At 42.6% G+C, this 21,020-nt stretch overlaps 1 protein-coding gene across 1 annotated transcript in view; it reads right to left on the bottom strand.

Moving 5' to 3' along the window:
• Positions 1-261: 261 nt before the first annotated feature.
• The window catches only part of CRB1 (crumbs cell polarity complex component 1), a 101,238-nt gene continuing 80,479 nt past the window's right edge, over positions 262-21,020 (bottom strand). Inside the window, exons 11-12 of the mRNA XM_088673583.1 lie at positions 20,322-20,448; positions 262-1,201 (exon numbers count right to left, since the gene is read on the bottom strand). Of these exons, the coding sequence (XP_088529709.1) occupies positions 986-1,201; positions 20,322-20,448 (343 nt within the window). The 3' untranslated portion in view covers positions 262-985. The remainder of the gene's footprint in view (positions 1,202-20,321; positions 20,449-21,020) is intronic.

Here is a 21,020-nt window from a genome sequence, read left to right as displayed (position 1 = left end):
AGCATGATCAATAGTCTAAGGAACTGTTTTTTTTATAAAAAAAATCACCAGTTTATTCTCCATGAAAGGAACTATAGCTTTCTCTAGATCTGTAACAGGTGCAGAGAATATTTTTCCTCCAGATGTTGCTCCCATCACTCCTGATTATTGGCCATGTTCACATGGGGCTGGTGGGAGTTGTAGTGTAGCAACATCTGGAGGGCCAAACGTGATCTAGAACAACCCAGTGGAAAAACAGGTGCAATGAACACACCAAGCAGTGATCATTTGAAATGTTTATTTTGCTGCATGAAGAGCTTTTCTCCGGAGTATTAATTTAGTCCCTGATTAAAGAATTAAGATAGATCTGCTGCTAAGAAAGACCTCTACTCCTAAAACTTCTTGAGATGCACAGCGATGATTGAATGGCAGACAGATTATCTGGGGTTACGTCCGCTTTGTCTTTTGCAGTGATAGTGAATGCTAGGCAGATGCACAGGGAGTGAGACAAAATATGTGGCTTCAGTTGTATCTGAAATGCAGGCACTTAACAAGTATCCTAGAGCCATTGCAGTCTTTATAGTCTACAGGCGATTCGACTAAAGCTAAAATTTCCAGTGCAATAAATAAGAATTTCCAGAAAGTGGGAAATATGGCACCCATTAACTCCATTCTTTAATGCTTTCTGGAGCTGAGATCTGCGCCCCATAGTATTTCCAGGTACGTGTGTCTGAGTGCTTAGTTCCCTTTCCAACTGCAGTCCCTCACATCTCCTGAAGGCTCCCATGAATTTCAGACGAATCGGAGGCTACTGGTGAAAGGGGAAGCGGAAAAGCCCCCAGGTACACCTGGGATAATGTGCATGGTGCTTTGGATACTGACCAAGGTGTTGAGTTAAATGGCAGAGGTCATCATGGTCTAGAGGGGAGTCCTTTCCCTGGTATCCAGAACAACCCATTCTAGCCGGAGGCTTCCATATACGTAGGAGGTACAGCAGGAGTTCAAGCTAGATCAACCGTTCCATTGGGGGAGGTTGCACCATGTTCCACATTTCGACTCGGGACCCCTCTTTCTCCTGGCGGCTGGGGCTGTAGGTTCCTTGGGTAGCCCGTTTGTTGGAAGTTATGATGGAAGCTGTGGCCGCAAGAAGGAAGATCAGTAACAAGGCCAGTGTCACTGAGCCAATGGCGGTGAATATATTGGAGGCCAGGTCAGTTGTTAGCTGGAAGGATGGAAACAACACACAATGTGGTTGGTGTGGAAAGAGAAAAGGAACATGCATAGGAGTTACCATGAAGGGAAACCATGTGACGTGAACAATTTCCGTTTAAAGGTGTACCTACCAAGGAAAGTCCATCTAGTTAGTCTGTATTTGTAAGTGATGGGGGTGTGCAGTTCTGTATTTGCCGAGGAATGAATTCATTTTTTGCTGTGCAAAAAAACCTGTTGACAGTCTGAATGTTTTGTATACTGAAAAAGTAATAGTTTTGCTGCTATATTTTCTGAATTAATAAAATCGCATATTAAGAAAGATTGCAAGTTTATGGGCTATAGCCAACATGGCAGCTCCACTGGTGCAAGGGACTTTCATGTGCACAACCGAACTTCCTCTCCTTTCCTACACCAGAGACGGATTTAGGGGAGTGCAACCAGTTCAGTCGCTCTGGGTGTGGAGCCTCGGGGGTGCAGCAACTACAGTGGTACCTTGGTTTTCGAGCGTCTCTGAAGCCAAACGTTTTGGTTTTCAAACGCTGAAAACCCAGAAGTAATTGCTTCTGTTTTTGAACACTTCTCAGAAGTTGAACGGCTTCCGCTACGTGTTTTCAGTTTTTCCAATTGAATTTGCAGCCAGCCCTTTGCACCTCGGTTTTCAAACGTTTCGGAAGTCGAATGGTATTCCGGAATAGATTATGTCCAAGAACCAAGGTACCACTGTATTATGTAGAATGGAAGGTGAGAGGCAGTGGGCGACACAGAAATTTGAGACCCCAAGGTCTGGCACTGTCCACTTCCCCATAATCTGGGGCAGTTGGGGGACCCTCCAGTGAAGATTAGAGTGGGGCAGGGAGAGGAGAGTAAACAGAAGTCCAGTTGTTCCAGTGAGATTACTCACATGGAACATTTGATACAAACTCGTTTATTTAGATTATTTCTACCCCGCTTCTCAAACGATTCCCCCCCCCAAAGTAGCTTACTTTATCAAAACAGTTTACATATGCCAAGGCAATCTGCATGTTGAAAATTGTTATATATGATTAATGATGCAAATAACTTCAAATATCCCTCCCAACCAGACTCCCACATTTCCCCATAGTCTTCACTGATGCCCCCTATCTGCAGCTGCTTTAGTGGGGGGGGGGGGAGTCTCCCAGTTGCTTCCTCCACATAAGCACAGTCATTCTGATCTCCCCCCTGCTTTTTTTTTAAAGGGAAAAAACTTGTAGGCTGGCTGGATCTACTATGTTCTTTGATGCACAAGTTTTATAAAACGCTAGGAAGTTTTCATGAAATCATTGCCCATAAAGCAAGTATAATCAAAGATTCTTCCAATCAGCTGTTGGAAGAAGCTAGAATTTTAAGAGAGGAGGAAACTGTTTTAATGTGATCTCTGTTTCAAGTCCAATTTGTACTGGAAACCTCTGAAACGGCAGGAAGTGCTATAGGAAAAACATGGCCATTGTGGACAACATCACCCTGGGAGGATTTTGATCGTCCAGGCAGATTTTGCTTTGGTTTTTTTTGATATGTATCCCTAGTGACAATTGAACTGTCAGAGATGGAACATGTGCTTGGGGCAGAACTTTCAAATCCAATTTTTTTAAAAAGACAAAAAACGAAAGAACTCAAAAGGTCAAAAAAATCTCAAAAGCACTTCCTGGAGACTAAGGAACCCGATTTGGCTACCTGCATGGAGGAATCTTTCTGACGTTGATTCCTACCGATAATGCGTTGAGTAAAAGCTCATCACTGTTTGGGGTTACTCTCTACATAGAAATGGCCTGTAGAGTAGCATTTACTATGCAATGTAAGGAAGTGACAGCATGCCAGGAGAAACATTAAGATAGCCTTGAAGTGGGTGAGGGGAGGTTAAGTAAATCCGTGTAGCATTCAAGAAATGTAAACTTGGCTCAGGGCTCATGATCAGCAGATATTACAGCCTCCTTGTGCCCTCATGATTGCCCTCTGTCTGAGGAAATAAAATCAATTATGATTATATTTAGAAAATGTGTTAATTATTATCTACAGCACTCATACCTCTTTTAGGCAGCTCTTACCTAGGATTAGAAACCACATTTCCTTAATTAAAGTCACTCTTAATTCCACCCCAGAGAGATATGGCATTGATTGGGAAACACTTTCTCATGACCACAACCATTCAGGCCAGCACAACTTGAGTCCTCCCCATGCACTGCCCCATAGTTTTTGCTTTAGGGTCGCAGCCTAAACTAATATCCTTGCATTTTGTGATGTGAAGGTGTTTGACACAAAGGTGGTATGGATTGATTGGTGGGCTTGCCGAGGGAATGTGGCATCTCCCCAAAATGTAAACCCATAAATATAGCTTGGGAAAATATGAAATAACAAATTGCTTTAGGGGACCTATTCTGTGCAAAATTAATATTGTACTCTGAAGTAAATCCCCCAAGAAGTGGAAATTCTTCGAAGCTATTGAGCTCACTATTAATAGCAATGAAATCCTAATTAAAAACTTACTTTTTAAAAGAGTTGAACCCTTGGCAGACCACTGTGCATGATTGGTTGGGCTGATGAATCATAAACTGAACTTCTGTGTTCCTGATATAAGGGATTGTTCCTTCATTCCTAAAGTATAATGGATTCCGGCCCCAACCCCTACACCTTGTTACAGGTGCTAAACAGCTATGGTTTCCTTGCAGAACCTGGTTTTAATGGTCATTCTGGTAAAATATTGGTTGGTTAGCCAATTCAGATACTAGCCCTACAGAGGAGCCTTTTCCCTTGACCGCCAAGTAACTTAGCTGGGATTTGTGGCACGACACACAACTTTCTGCAGGCTTACAATCTGCTACTTTCATTTTAAAGTAAATTACGCACAGCTTGATGAAGTAATCCTTTGTAACAGTTCAGTTCTCTCATCCAATTTCACAGCTATCCTCGCTGCCACCTTCCCTTTCCCATTGCACTCGATAGCAGCATAAACCCCTGGTTCTGTACTTCCATACCAATCGGCTGGTTCCCACGGCAAGGTCCTGGTCTTCTGGGCAGGTTGCCTTGCTAGCTGTGGACTGGCTTTACAATTGCCAGCAGGCTCACCAGTCGAGTCCCATCAGGATCAAGTATGTATTGCTTGGCCAATTGATAGCTGAGTGCCTAATTAACATAAAAGAGTGTGGCTTATTGGAGAGAAGTGCTTTATTAGGTTTTTGTTTTGTTTCTGAAAAGATGATGACGGAAGAGGTTTTGGCTGACTCAACATTAGGGTCTACTAGCCACAGTATTTCAATGCCAAGGAACATAGAGATGAGCATTGGCTGGTCTCTGAACTTTACAATGAAGCCCTGAACCAGGCACCCCCAAACTTTGGCCCTCCAGATGTTTTGGACTACAATTCCCATCATCCCTGACCACTGGTCCTCTTAGCTAGGGATCATGGGAGTTGTAGGCCAAAACATCTGGAGGGCCGCAGTTTGGGGATGCCTGAGGGCCTGAACCATATCTTAGGACACAAAATAGACTGGCTAATCAGAGAGATAAGTTGGGGTTGGTAAAATGGTCTCTGGAAAGGTGGACAAAAATGCCATACCTTCATCAAGTAATGGCAATATAAACTTTAAAGCCCTTTGCCACTCAGGGCCAGGCTATTTTGGCCACCTTTAATTATATGAGCCTGCCCAAGTTTTATATCATTATAGGAGGTCCTGCTTCCATAGGGAGAGAGCAGAGAGAGGGTTTTCTCAGTGGTGGCACTGTGATTACAGGAATTTCTAAGGAGATTCAACAAAACCCCTCTCCTGTTTTTAGACTAGGGGGTCTAAACTTGTGATCCTCCGGGTATTGTTTGACTTGAAGCCCCATATGCTGAAAGCTGCCCAGAGTGGCTGGGGCAACCCAGTCATATGAACAGGGTACAATTACTATAAGTCCCATCAGCCCCAACACCTGGCCAATAGTCAAGCATGATGGGAGTTGTAGTCCAACAACCTCTGGAGGGAAATAGGCTCCCCATCTCTATTTATAAAGATTGTTTTCCCCCTACATGTTTACAAAGCTCCTGTGCTTTTGAGAAGATTTGGGCTCTTTTTATTTTTTACAATTTAAGGTGCTTTTGGGAATGGATATTTTTTAAAAGTGGAAAGTAAGTAACTTAAAATAAATGAAATAAATATCAAATGGGATTTTCTGGGCTCACAAAGTGAATTTGTGAAACCAGTTCAGACTCTTTTGTCCAGTACTGTCTGATTTAATTGGGAAATGTTTTCTAAGATTTGGGGGCAAGGCTCTTTAACTGGAGAGACTGAATCAGCCATTTGTTTTTTGACCACAGAACTATATGCCAGCTATGCTGTTAGAATCATAGAATTGTAGAGTTGGAAGGGATCCCGAGGGTCATCTAGTCCAACCCCCTGCAATGCATGGATCTCAACACACTGTCTCCCATCCAAGTTGAAACCATAGCGGGCCCTGCTTAGCTTTGCAAATGTGCTAGAAGTTTTATTGCTACACCACTTGTATTGTTAAAACTTAAAAGGGCTTCAACCTGGTCATTATCTGGGTAGGAAAGACGGGAGGTTGTTCTGAAAGCTTCTCAGAGGGAAGAGTGGGATGATTTAAGGGCAATAAATAAATAGTTCACTTTTTAGCTCTACCTTTTACATATCATGCCACAAGCAGCCAGATGGCAAATTCCTCACTTGGATTGACATCAGCCACAAACTCCAATTATGTGAGTAATTGTTCACCAACGGGAGCCTGGTGTTCACAACAGGGCATGTGATAACTGTTGGAATAGCCGGTCTTTGGAGACTACGGCTATGCTGAGGCACCAGATGGTTAGCAATATGGGCTCAAGCCAAACACTCCTCAGATTACAAGAGGCGCTCAGAGGTCTTCGGATGTAGGCCTTTATGCCGATTACCACTTTATAGAATGAAAATATAGAACTCATAGCTTTGCTTGTCAGCCTGGCATAGCACCTTTTCCACTTTTATTGTGACACTTCTGTCACTCATGAGTGTTAAATAGGGTTTCCAACAAATTTCACCTGAAGTTAAATATGAAGTGAATTTGACGGTTCTCCTGTAAGGAAAACATCTAGGCTTATGAGGGAAGGCAAAATAACTTTGCTTTAAGTTCTGCATAAATTCATCCCCAACAATTTTGTGAAAAGAAGAGATTTGTCTCTCAAAGATTTTGCCGAAAGAGAAATTTGAAGCAAATTTGGAGATTTCCTCCTCGGTGAAAACGTATTTAGGATTTCAAAGGAAGCCAGTAGATCAGGGATGGGAAACCTGGGACTTCTGTTCTCTTTTAATTCCAGCCACCATAGACAGTGGTCAGAGATTATGGGAATTTGTAGTCCATCAACAGCTAGGGGGCTGCAGCATCCCCATCACTGTGTTAGACAAACAGAATTTGTTGTCACTAAAGTTTTGATCAAGACAGCTGCCCTGGTGGTGATATTGAAAGGAACTATTGTGGGAAAACAATTTAAAAGGCAAGGAAATGTTTTTTGTTTCAAGGTCTGCAGTGATTTTTAATGGCATCCTGATATCTCAGAAGATTAGCCGAATAATGACAATGTTGTGTGACAGCATGCCCCAAAATTCTGAAATCACCTTCCTCAGCAACTAAGCTGGTAAGTGCAAAAATTTCTAAAATTTATGCATTTCTAAAATATTGTGTGAAGTTGTGATACAGCCTAGTTTGCATATTCATGTCTCACTTTAATACATCAGGTGTTATTATGTTTTGCACCTGTATGTTCCACCCATGCGTTGTCCCTTCCCTCTTTCCTTCTTGGCGTAGTGACAATTCAACATTTTCTGGGTTATGGAATCAAAGAATTGGAAAGGACCTTGAGGGCCATCTAGTCCAACCCCCTGCAGTGCAGGAAGCTCAACAGCAGTGCAGGATGACAGATGGTCAGTGCAGGATGACAGATGGTCACCCAACCTCTGCTTTAAAACCTCAAATGAAGTTCCCCACCTCCACTCTAAAACAACTCTTACCATCAGAAGGTTCTTCCTGATATTTAGTCGGAATCTGCTTTAATTCATTGTTAATTAATTCATTGTTTCCCATTTCAGTCAAACTTTGAAAGGATGGTTGCTTGGATTGGCATAAAACAGAATCTCCAACCACAGTTAATTTTGGTTTAAGATCCTGGCTTGGTCTGATCTTGGTAACTACAGTTTCCCTGTTCAGACACTGAAATAATAATTAACTTGGGAAGTGTTGAATCATTGCAAAAGAGGAAAGAAGGAGCAGCACAAAGATGCTGCATGAGATACTGAGATGCATGTCTGAATTGGGCCTGTGTTAGGAGCACAGGATGACGAGATTAACCAGATGTAAGCACTAGCAGTCAGTGATTTTGCATATGCTTCCCACATTGCTTCCCTAACGACTTACAATATGCATAGAAATGTGTTGTGATGTCCCCCATCCCTGCCCATCTCCCTGGACAACTAATGTATACCATACACATAACTTCCTAGCCGTTCCAAATTCCTTGGTTCTTGCACAATCAGATATGCTTATCAATACAGTGGTACCTCTACTTACGAATAACTCTACTTACGAATGTTTCTACTTACAAATGGAGCTCCGCCCGCCATCTTGGATGCGGTTTAGATAGGATTTTTTCTACTTACAATTTTTTAGATAGGGTTGCTTCTACTTACGAATTTTTTCTCCCAATGAATTCCTTTGGGATTCGACTTACAATTTTTTCCCGACTTACAAATGTGCGTTCGGAATGCATTAAATTCGTAAGTAGAGGTACCACTGTACAAGGAATAACTTGGAGAACTGCCCTCTCCAGTCAGTGCTAGGATTCTGCAAAACAATCCTGGCAGGTTAGCGAATAATTAGCTCAAATCGCTGGTTAGCAAAAAATAGCTCTTTGGATGGTTCATGCTGTCAGACAGCAAGATAGCAAGCCAACAACTCTCCCTGGGTGCAACACTTAAATTGCAGCCATCTTCTGCTTCCAGCTCTAAATATTGATTGTCAGAAGCCAGGGCCCTACCGGCCTCACATATTACACATAGCTGCTATGTTTTTGCTCACTGATAAGTAGATGATTGTGACCTGTGTGAGCAAGTCTTATCCCTGTGAGTAGTTCCTTGGAAGAAAGTTAATCGAGGCTCAGGGATTGCAGAGCAAGCACAACTGATTTGGGTTTGAAAGAAACTTGGAAATCATTTTTTTAAAATAATTGAAATATTTGCTTTTCTTTTTGATGAGATGGTTATCCATGGCTGGATCATTTATCTTGCGTCTCGGATCTGAGCCTCTGGATGGTGATTGTCCAATTGTGGCAATAGTATCAACTTAGCACCCTGTATATATATATATTTTTTCCAGACTTCTGTCAATTAAAGTGAACTTGGTAAATTGGTCAGTTTCCTGCTGAGACTGTTTTTCAGTAAGTTAGATATCTAACTAACTGTGTTTTAGGATTTAACTGTGTTTGAAGGAACTGCATTCCAACTGGGGATGGGGGAGGGAATTCAATTCAGTTCACATGTAAAAATCCGAACACTTTTCGAAACAGTCATCCTTGGAAATGCACACTTCTTTGAATTTTACAATTCAGTTCCCCACCAAGTAATGTGTACAAAACTGCACATACAAGGATAAAATGCAAAATGCCCTACAGTGTGCATATGAAAATGTGCATATTAGGGGAAGTTATATATAGACGCCTGTGCATTAAGAGAAATTTGCATTAAATGCTGATAAATGTTCATGGGGACTCTTTTTTTAATAATTTTTTTTTTACAAACCGATCTTTCCCCGTGCATGACCTGCACACACACCCATATTTACTCTAAAGAGTAGGGAAAACTCCTAGAACAGATTTAAGGGGTACACGGGTCTTCAGATTATTTTACTTTCTCACTTTCCTACTCTTAAGTTCAGTTTTCCTCGTGAAAAGCCCTCATGAAAATTCATCAGCATTTTAGTATGTAAGCAGTTTTACCTAAGACAATTTAATTTTCTATGTCATTTTCACTCACATGCATTTTATGTACACATTTTTGTGTACATTATTTGGTTGGGGAATTCAATTTACAAAATTCAGAGATGCACACATTTCAAAAGATTGCTGTGTTTTCTGGGGGAAGCGTGAACCAAATGCCCTGCCCCTGCATACTATATACAGTGGTACCTTGGTTTACAAACACAATTGGTTCCGGAAGTCTGTACTTAACCTGAAGCGTACTTAATATGAAGCGAACTTTCCCATTAAAAGTAATGGAAAGTGGATTAATCCGTTCCAGACTGAAAATACTCAAACCGAGGCATACTTAAACCGAGGTATGACTGCATACTGTATATTGTTAAAGCATACTTGATTTCTCCCTTCAAAAAGCAAGATAGTGACTTTCCTAAAAGAGAGAGGGACTTTCCCTGGAAAGTTGGAACAGTTGGATTGTTGTATGCAAGAAGCAGTAACCTTTACTGAAAACAGCAGCAGTTGTTTGGATTTTTACTAGTTGAAACTACTTCCATTTCAAGATGGAATTCACCAGTTTAACCTGAGTGGACCTGATCAATCCTCGCATGTCAAGAGATATAATGAAGATGGGCATTTGAATTGCCATTGAAATCTCTTCCTCAGTCATTGTGCCTCCCCCTAATAGAGGGTGCTTATAAGTTTAAGTCCATTTCAATTTGCGCTTAAATTGGACATCAGGCTCTGACCAGGGTGTGAACATTTGGGGCATATCCAGAGATCTTTAACCTGAGATCAGGTTCACAGATTTTTTAAAATGTGGCCTTATAGTAGCAGACTGTGTCGTATACTCCCCCCCCCTTCCCTGTGTAGCTTGTACTCCCAAGTGAATCATCCTTTCTAATGTAAATAAAGCTTAGAAGATCCCCACTAGCTTCTCCTGGTGCCTGAGCTTCATACTCCTGTGGGAATGTTGCATGAAGACAGAAGGGGAGAAAACGAAACCGGAGAGACTTGATTTCAGCTAAAATATTCCAAGACATTGAAATGATCTATTCCCATCCATCTCATTATCTGTAATTGCCCCCAAACCAATGAAGCCCTGTTTCTTTTTTAACTAGCAGTATGTGCCCCCCTCCCCCCCACCTGCTCTATCAACAGAAACAGGGGAGTTGCCCCATCCATTTTGGCGCCTTTCTGAAACCCCCTTGTGGATTTTACTTCTTACAAGGTGGAAGTTTGACTAGACACAAATCCAAAAGGGAGGGATGCTAGCCAAATGAAGAGCCACACACTTAACCCCACACTGTACCTGACTCTGGGTGTGTTCCCATGCAGCTTCTCTTCTGGTTTTGCAAGATTTAAAAGAGGGTAAGGTAAGACGTGCCTGTTTTCATCAGAGAAATATTGAAGGGTACGGAGTTATGTGTCCCCTGAGCCAAGGAGATAAGTAACTATATAACCTTGAAGACATCTGAAGGCAGCCCTGTATAGTTTTATCATCATCTTATATACCGTATATTGGAAACCGCCCAGAGTGGCTGGGACAACCCAGTCAGATGGGTGGGCTGTAAATAATATTATTAGTAGTAGTTTTGAACAGGGCAATCCCTATTTTCATTGGAGAAATGTTGTAGGGTATGTAGTCCTCCTAACAGAATCATAGTTCTCAGGATTCCCTTGGACATGGGGAGGTGTGTAGTGTAGATCAGTGTTGGTTCCAGTTTTTCTTTGGAGAGGGGTCACAAAAATGTCCTTGGATAGGTAAAAAGGTAAAGGTAAAGGACCCCTGGACTGTTAAGTCCATTCAAAGGCGACTATGGGGTTGCGACGCTCATCTTGCTTTCAGGCCGAGGGAGCAGGCATTTGTCCACAGACAGCTTTCCGGTCATGTGGCTAGCATGACTAAACCGCTTCTGGTGCAACGGAACATAGTGACAGAAACCAGAGCGCTTACCTTCCCGCCACAGCAGTACCTATTTATCTACTTGCACTAGTGTGCTTTCGAACTGCTAGGTTGGCAGGAGCTGGGACAGAGCAACGAGCTCACTCGGTCACAGGGATTCGAACCGCTGACCTTCTGATCGGCAAGCCCAAGAGGCTCAGTGGTTTAGACCACAGTGCCACCCATGTCCCTTGGATGAGATGCCCTGTTTAAATTAATTAATTAAAAGGACTAGAAGAGTCTTGCAGTTCTTGTTTTAAAAGGGGTCATCTTGGAGCTGAATAAATCATTGGAAATGAGTGGAAAGAAGCAACAGAATAGGTGCTTATATAGGCAGATGTTAGGACCATTCTTATTTTCGAGGGAAAGTCCCTACCAATTTTATTTATTTACTTTTTTTCATTATTTAACAAAATTTGTATACCGCTTGATTGTAAGAAAACCTTGATGTGGTTTATAAAACACGAAAACTGTGGGCCAGCCACCTTCTTTTCTGTATAATTTCCTTGTCTGCGGGCAAACACCAGCTCCCTCGGCGAGCAAGATGAGCGCCACACCCCATAGTCAAGTTTGACTGGAGTTAACTGTCCAGGGGTCCTTTACCTCATACGTAAGACCAGGAGCCAAGAACTTGCTTGCTTGTCACTCCTAAAATTTAACTGGTATCCATGTAGAATGCAGATTCTCTTCTCTTTGTTGTCGTGTTGATATTTGTGTAAAGGCATGGTCGTCACAAACTGATTTGTTGTTGTCGTTAAAGTGAAAAACGAACTGATAGGCTATGGAGTTTCCTGTTATATATGGAAGGAAAGAGGAAACGTATTCCATTATAAGTAGTTTTCATTTTTGAATGATTAAGCTAGACATAGCCTTTGCATGTTTCTTTTGAATTCTTACAGTATTATGATAAGGTAAAGGTAAAGGGACCCCTGACCATTAGGTCCAGTCGTGACCGACTCTGGGGTTGCGCGCTCATCTCGCATTATTGGCCGAGGGAGCCGGCGTATAGCTTCCAGTTCATGTGGCCAGCATGACAAAGCTGCTTCTGGCAAACCAGAGCAGCACACGGAAACGCCGTTTACCTTCCCACTGTAGCGGTTCCTATTTATCTACTTGCATTTTGACATGCTTTCGAACTGCTAGGTTGGCAGAAGCTGGGACCAAGCAACGGGAGCTCACCCCGTCACAGGGATTCGAACCGCCGACCTTCTGATCAGCAAGCCCTAGGTTCAGTGGTTTAACCACAGCGCCACCTGGGTCCCATAGTATTATGATATGAAGTAACAAAAACCTGGGTCTGCATCGTACTCCGCCCAATTTGGAGACTGTTGGGGTTTAAATGCACACAAAATACATTGAATAACAACTAATTCATAATAACCTTAATCACCAAAAACGCTCTTATCATGCACTGCTTTTTCACCCCACCTACAAGTTCTGGTGGGCCTTGTTGAATCTTGTTCCTCCTGTAACTATTGAAATTTGAAGTGGCGCCTCTGGACTAGAGGGAGTTTTGCTCTTTGCCTGCTTTTGAATGGAGATGGCACAGGGTAAGGGTAGAATTACAAAAGAAAGATGCACATGGCCAATGGAGGGAGAGGATGAGCCCAGGAAAGGGAATGCAGTTATTCAGTCCTTGACACCTTTTAAAGTCAGTATGATAATTACTCAGGAATAACTGCATAAGGATGACTATGCAAATGGGGAATAAATTATTCATGAGGCAGTGGGCATTTATTATTGTAATTTAAGTGTCATTAGGACATGTTCACATAACTAACACTTGCGGTTAATGAATATATTAAGTAATCTCTGAAAGGCAAATTCGGTGAGAATCCCAAACTCCTTCACTTACAGTGTTTTAGTTGCGCTGAATTTCATATTGCTGATGTCTGCCACACTCATTCATGTTTTCTATTGTTGTTGCTGTTAGGTGTGTAACGTTGTGAGGAACGTTTGAGAGAGCTGGGCGTCTTTAGCCTGGGAAAGAGGCGACTGAGAGGAGATAAAACAGTCATCTTCAAATATCTCAAGGGCTGTCACATGGAAGATGGAGCAAGCTGGTTTTCTCCTGCTCTGAAGGGTAGGAGCCAAACCAATGGATTCAAGTTACAAGAAAGGAGATTCCGGCTAAATACCAGGAATAACTTTCTGACGGTAAGAGCTGTTCAACAGTGGAACAGATGCCTTTGGGAGGTGGTTGAACTTTCCTCCTCTGGAGGTTTTTAAAGCAGAGGTTGGATGGCTATCTGTCATGGATGCTTTAGCTGAGATTCCTGCATTGCAGGCAGTTGGACTACTAGAGGACCCTTGTGGTCCCTTCCAACTCTACGATTCTATGATTCTAACTTGCCCCAAAGGCTAAAATAATATTATCCAGAAGACGTTGCAAAAGTAGTGTGTGGGCTATTGTTAGCTACCAAGAGAGTAAGGAGGAAGGCCCAGGCCCCATAACATTTTAAGTCTGTGCCATATAGATCATTCCTGTGTGCCACACTTTTCAAGCAGGCTTGTTTGAGCAGGTACAGGAGCGCCTACTCAAAAGTGCGGTCCACTCTGCACAGTGATTAAACCAAATGCATGGTGGGAATGGGAACTTGTGGAACATCACCTCTTCCAGTAGCGTGGGGTGTGATACTCTTCCACGTGGTCTAGTGTGTGCTTGCAGATTCACGCTTACCTCCAGTCTAAATTTATTGGGCGTGTTGTCACCTCTCCAATTTGGAGAGATCCTGTTCCTTTGGATTCTACCGCCCTGAACACGTTGCTGTCCCCTGAACCTCAAGAATGATAACTGGAGAGACTGGCATTTGATATGTGAAAGGGAAATACAGTGGTCATTCATGAATGTTGCTTGGGGGAAATCGGACGTCTACAGTGAGCCTTGTCATGGCAGCTGCCCGAGGATGCCAGCTGCTGGTTCCAGATTAACATGAGTGCTACCCCATTCATTCTAATGGAGGAAGCAGAAATATGTGTGCATTCTTCTACATGTGTGGATTTTCTATTCCTCCACTATAATGAATGTTTAGGGAAGTTTTTGATGATTTATTGTGACTTTAATATTCTGTTGGGAGCTGCCCAGAGTGGCTGGGGTATAAATAATGAATAATAAGTTTTTGTAATGATGATGATGACGACGACTGGGAGAGGCAGCATGCACAAGAAATCCATGTGAACATCCAAGCACAAGTCCCTAAGTAAAACCCTAGGCCAGCCTTGTAGGTTGTGTTGAATTTTTCAACTTTCAAATTCCCAAAATGAGGATTGCAAAAAAAAAAAGCTGTAACATGACTTGGGAGTTCAAAATATACTTTGGTAAAATTAATATAGTTTTGCTTGGTAACTAGATTTTGTGTAAAATTGCACAGAAATCATTAAAACTGATTGCCAAGTACTTGCAGTGATAGCCACCAATTTATTAATATTAATATAGACTATCACTATATTTTGTGGGACCAGGTTACTTGAGAGACCGCCTTATCCCTTACATGCCCAGTAAATCTCTGTGGTCTCTGGAAGAGTTTCTCATGCAAGCTCCAAAGATCTCAGAAGTCTGCTCTGCGGTAACATGAAGCAGGGTTTTTGTGTGTGGCTGCCCCTGTTCTGTGGAACTGCATTCCTCTCATGATACGACAGGTGCCCATCACCTGCACTGACCTGTAAATTGAAGACGTTTTTGTTCCAAAAGGTTTCCCAGATAGATACAATGGGTCTTGACCATGGATGTCTACTTTGGAAGTTTTGTTTCCAATGCATTTGCTATTTTTTTAATGCACGTTGCCTTGAGATGGTTGTTTTGAAGGTGATTAGTCAATCAATCATAATTATAATAACTATGTTCTGTGTGAAGAATTATTTCCTTCCCTTTTTTATCTGCCTGGATCTCCCACAATTGAGCTTTGTTTGATTAAACTGGTTCTTATATCATGATAGAGGGAGAAGCTTTTCTCCCTACATACCATGTATCATGTGAACCCCTTCCTATAATTTTGAAGGAAAATGTCACCAGTCCACTTTAAATTCTTAAATGGCAATGCTTCAGCAGCCAGCCATTTTTTAGGAAATGCGTGGTGTGTTTATTCCTTTATTGTAAATGGAGCCTTAAATGGCAAGCCTTTACAAGTCTACTCAGAAGTAAGTCCCACTGTATTTAATGGAGCTTACTCCCAGGTAACTGGGTAAATGCTGTGCGGCCTTACACTACAACCCTAAGCATTTTTTCCTCAGAACTAAGTCCCACTGAGTTCAATATGATTTACTCAGGTATGTTCCCGATCAGTTTCTTCTTCCTCTCCTCCTCTTCCTCCTCCTCCAATTATTAATAATAATTATATCTCATCTATTCCCCTGGCAGAGACTCAAGGTAGCCTACAGCTAAAATTCCATTCCATGTTGAAGGTGTCTACACGATCCCTTTTTTCGCACATTTTTTTCTTTACAACAGTCTTGTGAGGTAGGTTAGGCAGAGAGGTTGTAATTTGCTCAAGGTGACCAATGTATATTTTTGTGCGGGCCATCAAATGCCAGAGAAACCTCTTGATGTAGAATAGAATGCCCCTATTTTCACTGGAGAAATGTTGGAGGACATGTGTAACACATTGCAGTAATCTAACCTAGAGGTTAAGAGGTCGTGGGTGGTGCTGTGGTCTAATCCACAGAGCCTAGGATTTGTTGATCAGAAGGTCGTTGGTTCGAATCCCCATGATAGGGTGACCTCCCGTTGTTCGGTCCCTGCTCCTGCCAATGTAGCAGTTCGAAAGCACGTCAAAGTGCAAGTAGATAAATAGGTACCACTACAGCAGGAAGGTAAACGGCATTTCCGTGTGCTGCTCTGGTTCGCCAGAAGCGGCTTTGTCATGACCCGGAATCTGTACATCGGCTGCCTCAACCAGTAAAGCAAGATGAGTGCTGCAACCCCAGAGTCGTCCGTAACTGGACTTAACAGTCAGGGGTCCCTTTACAGTGGTGCCTCGCTTTACGAATGCCTCGCACAATGAAAAACTAGCTAGCCGAAAGAGTTTTGCGTTGCACGAGGCATTCGTAAGACGACAAAATTTTCTATGACCGCCGCTTCGTCTTACGAAGCGCGGCAAAGGAAGATCAGCTGTCAGCTAATCTTCCTTTGCCAGGGGGGCGGAGCCGAAATGCGGCGGTGCAGTGGCTGCCCCTGCCTGTCTTCCCCTTGAAGCCACTGCACCGCCGCGCACCACCGGGGAAGACAGGTGGGAGGCAGGGGGGGGAGAAGCGCTTCTCTCCCCCGCCGCCTCGCCGTGCACCAGCGGCATGAGACGGCACTTCGGAGAAGGTCTCCGAAGTGCCGTCTCATGTCAGAGAAGGCAGGCGGGAGGCGGCGGCGGGAGAAGCTTCCCCCGCCGCCGCTTCTCGCCACGTAAAGCCGGCATGGGGTGCACTTTCGGAGGCTTCCGAAGCTGCACCCCACACCGGAGAAGGCAGGCGGGAGAAGCTTCCCTCGCCGCGCACAGCCGGCATGGAGCGCAACTTCAGATGTCTCTGAAGCTGCGCTCCATGTCGGGGGAGTCAGACAAGGCGGTGGCTGGGAGAAGAGAGCTTCTCCCCCAGCCACCTTGCACGCAGCTGGCATCGGACGGGGCTTCGGAGACCTTCTCCGAAGCCCCGTCGCATGCCGCCGCCAGTTGCCCAGAGCCTATAGGAATGCATTGATTAAGTTTCAATGCATTCCTATGGGAAACTGGGACTCGCTAGATGAAAAATTCGTTACACGAATTGACCCGTGGAATGAATTAATTTAGTCTAGCGAGGCACCACTGTACCTTTAACCTAGAGGTTACTAGAGCAGAGCTGATGTAGTTAGGCTATCCCTGTTCAGACAGGGGCACAGCTGGGCCACCAACCAAAATTTATGGAAGGCACTCCGGGCCACTGTGGCCACCTGAGTCTTGAGCAACTGCAAAGGATTCAGAGGTATGGGAGAACTGAATTATTTACTCACTTGAGCAAAGTATACAACCTCAACCGTTATGATATTGTTGCTGACTCAGGATAGTAATTGAGTCAGGTACATATTGTTCTGATGCATTCTTCTTTTAGCTTTTGGTGGGTGACTGGGGGGAGGGAAATGAGGAAGAAAGAGAAATTAAAATTTAAGCAGAAAGAAATCCCAAGTGGCTTCTCTTTTTCTGATGACATTTGGTGAAATCAAAATAGCAGGCACCAAATGTATTCTGGAAATGAAGGCTTTCTGTCCTCAGGGAGGACAGATGATAGTCTCCTTACTTGGAAGACACCGGTCTCGGGAGATGTTTAAGCAATCGCGCACCTCAAGGGTTGGGCGGAAGGCGGTGTTAGGGGGACTGAACTTCAGCTTTCTGGGTAGCAGATTCCCGACGCACATGAAGCAAATGAGAACGCAGGCAACAGCACAAACAAAAATGCAAAAGGGAGATGTAACATGACAAAGGCAGAAGGTTTATTGTTACGTACAAAGGCAGGAAAGCTAAATGTATGCAGATGCCCACACAGACACACAATGTAGCTGAAAAATACACATTCACAAAGAGAAGGACAAACAAGCATGTGTGAAGACAGAAGATGCTCTTGATGACAGGGTGGTTAAAGAAAGCGACAGTCTGCAGGGTCACATTGAGAACACCAGTATTAACAGCATGGATACAGTTCAACAAGACTAGAATGCTGCTTTACAGTATTGTGTTAGTGATCACATAAGACACATCATACGTACAGTATACAGTTTCCCTCCGATATCAGGCTCCTAGCTCTGCACAAATATTCAGAGGGTTATTTATACGCTCCGTGTCTATCTTATATGGTTTTTGTGCTTGATCTATTTTTCATCTTGTGAAATAGCAGCACAGTATGCAAGGGAAATGCCCCTGAGAGTTCAAAGTTTCCAAATTCCGTGTTTCCTTATACCAACTGAAAATGCATCTTGCTTTTGTAGATCCCTTTGTGGTGCTTAGCTCTCGTTCAAGTTCCTATTCTTTTCCTTATGTGCCTATAAAGAAATCTTATTTATGGCAATTAGCTGTGAGCTCTTTTGTAATGGATTTAAAAAATAGTATGCTTCAGCTAGGACAATCTCTAAGCAGGCAACCTTCTCCAACCGTGTGGGATGCCCTTCCCTCACAAATCCCAATGGGTTTCTGGCACCAGTGAAAAATATATCTGTTCACCCAGGCCTTTTGTTACATTGGATGTGGAGCTGCCCCTGCTGGTCTTATTTATTGCTGTATGTAATATGGCGTTATTTAATTTGTGACAGTGATTTTTTTATTTTTTAGAAAAAGAGGTGCCAGAACTCACCATGAATGCTTTGCTTGTTCTCTTAAATGCCAATGGTGTCTACCTGAGAGGTGCCGGAACTGAGTTCCTGCTGCAAAAAAAGGCCCTGGTTTTACACGGATTGTGTATTTTATACAGAATTATTTAATAAATCTGTAACCCTACGCTTCCTCCCAAAGAAGTCCAGCACAGCAAACAACATCTTTTGAAACAATTCCAATAAAGATGCAGGCCGGGAAAGACCTCAACTTAGAAGGCTTATGGGGAAAAGGAAGGTCTTCTGTAGGTTCTGGAAAGACAAGAGAGATGGCACATGTCTAATATTCAAGGGGAGTGCATTCCAAAGGGCAGGTGCCACAACACTAAAGATCCAATTTCTACATTATGTGGAAATGACTTCTTGATAGGATGGGGTCTTCAGGAGACATGCAGTGGCATAGCACAGTGATTGATTGGCTGGGAATATAAGGGGTGAAGAGTCCTTTAGGAATGAGGCAAACCCCCTTGGGTATACCACTGAAAAGTGGTATACAAATAAAAAGTAAAAACGAAATCCTGGACTGCCACTCACATCAGCCTCTGCCATCAAAGGGAGACGTATTCCAAAATATCTGGATTACACCTGTTTGGGGAGGCCTGCCCTGAGGCAGCCCAGTAATTAGTTTATATTATCAGTGGTGGCTGAGAGAATGTGTTTTACTCAATTGCATGAAACACGACTTTTTCCATTCGTAATAACTTCAGTGCATTGGTGGTATACTTGTTCTTTGGTACGAAAGCCAAATTGTGGTTTGGGGTGGGAAGAGGAAGGGGGATTTATCATTTAATTAATTATCATTTAATTAAAGAGTTACTTAATTCAACTAATAAGCAAGGTGGTTTACCTCCTATTTTTGCTCCTGCACTAGCAGACATTATTATTATTTTTGATTACATTTATATACTGCCCTTCATCTGAAGATCACAGGGTGGTTTTTAAAGTTTCATAGGATTATTAAATTGATTGCTTTGTACCAAAAAAAGGACTTTTGCAACCAAAGTAAATAATAATAATAATAAAGTCACAAACATCATTAAAACAGATTTAACAGTACTGTATAATGTATAAGAAAGCTATAATAATAATTTATTATTAATATGCCGCCGATCTGACCTCTTCAACCTTTGGTCTTTGGATGTTACTGGACTACAACTTCCATTATTCCTTTACTATAGACTAAGCTGGCTGGGGATGATGGGAATTGCAGTCCAACAACATCTGGTGAGCCAAGGTTGAAGAACTCTGGCCTCCAAAGTTCTTCTCAACTCCTAATGTTCTATGACTCTATTATGAGCCTAGCTTATTTACATTGTTTCCACACAATATTTTATGGATTGATATTTTAAACATTTTCTGTATTTACTGATACTATGATTATAACCATACCTAACATGTTTCGAATTGTTATGTTGTGAGCCACTTCAGCCACAATTTTGCGGGAAAGCGCTATACAAATGGGAAGTATTTCAAATCCAAACTGCTAAGCAAATCCAGAGCAAAAAGATGATGCGTATATCCTTTTGAAATATCAAAAACTTGCTTTAGGGATGTTTTGCTTTCATCTCACATCAAAAGCTAAACTGCAGCATGAATCTCGCAGTCTCTCCATCGGAATCAGGGCACCAAACAATGCACAATTTAAATATGCTCAAAATGTTAGAGTAACAGAATCAGCGTGTGATTATGGTTACCCTCGCTGTTCTGATTCCCAGCCTAGCTGAACTTGTTTGGCCAATCTTCCCTTGTGCTCTGATGGCTTTAAAAATGACGCCCCAATCTGACTGCTAGTAGTCGTCCTGTTCCCCCCACTCCACTGCTGGGTCGTCATCCATGCGCAGAATGAGGTAGGAGAGAAGTTGAAAGAGGTTCTGCCACAACAAGAGAGAGACAAAGAAGGAGAGGTCGCTTACGTCTATCTCGCAGCGATCGCCGGCATAGTTCAAGTCACAGACACAGTTGAATTTGTTGAGCAGGTTCTGGCAGAGGCCCCCGTTGCGGCATGGGTCAGAGGTGCACTCGTTGATGTCCACTTCACATCTGCAAGATTTTTTTTTTTAAAAAAAGGTAAATACATGGGCCAACTACTCACTAATGTGAATGGAAAAGGTGGGATGGTGGTATAAATTAACTTCATTATTTATATTCCACCCATCTGGCTGGGTTGCCCCTCCAACGCATATGAAAACATTAAAAATGCCCCCATACAGGGCTGCCTTCAGATGTCTTCTAAAAGTTGTGTAGTTCTTTTAAGTGGATGTGACTTTCCGTGGAGATGGGAAGAAGAGGGGTGGCTGGGGAGGTGGCAGGGGGATAATCAGGGGGATGGGGGTTGTGAAACATTGGAGAATGGGTGTGGGGTAAATAAATAAAAGTTTATTAGAGGACGGATAACTAAGTAAGGATGAGAAGTAATGATATGAATTTTATGTTGAAAATTGGTGAAATCTGCAGCAAGGAAGAGAATTATGATTATTAAATATAATGCATTATATTAGGATTAAATGTTGAATTGCTTTGCAGAAATTTGGAAGGGGTTTATAGGCGAAAGGAGAATAAATAAATTGTGTGAAATTGATATAGATAAAGAAGTTGTAAATTACAATAGTAAA

The sequence above is a fragment of the Zootoca vivipara genome, chromosome 7 (genome assembly GCF_965207765.1).
Source record: "Zootoca vivipara chromosome 7, rZooViv2.hap1.1, whole genome shotgun sequence".
In the NCBI taxonomy this organism is placed as follows: domain Eukaryota; kingdom Metazoa; phylum Chordata; class Lepidosauria; order Squamata; family Lacertidae; genus Zootoca; species Zootoca vivipara.
This window is presented reverse-complemented; position numbering and strand designations above follow the sequence as displayed.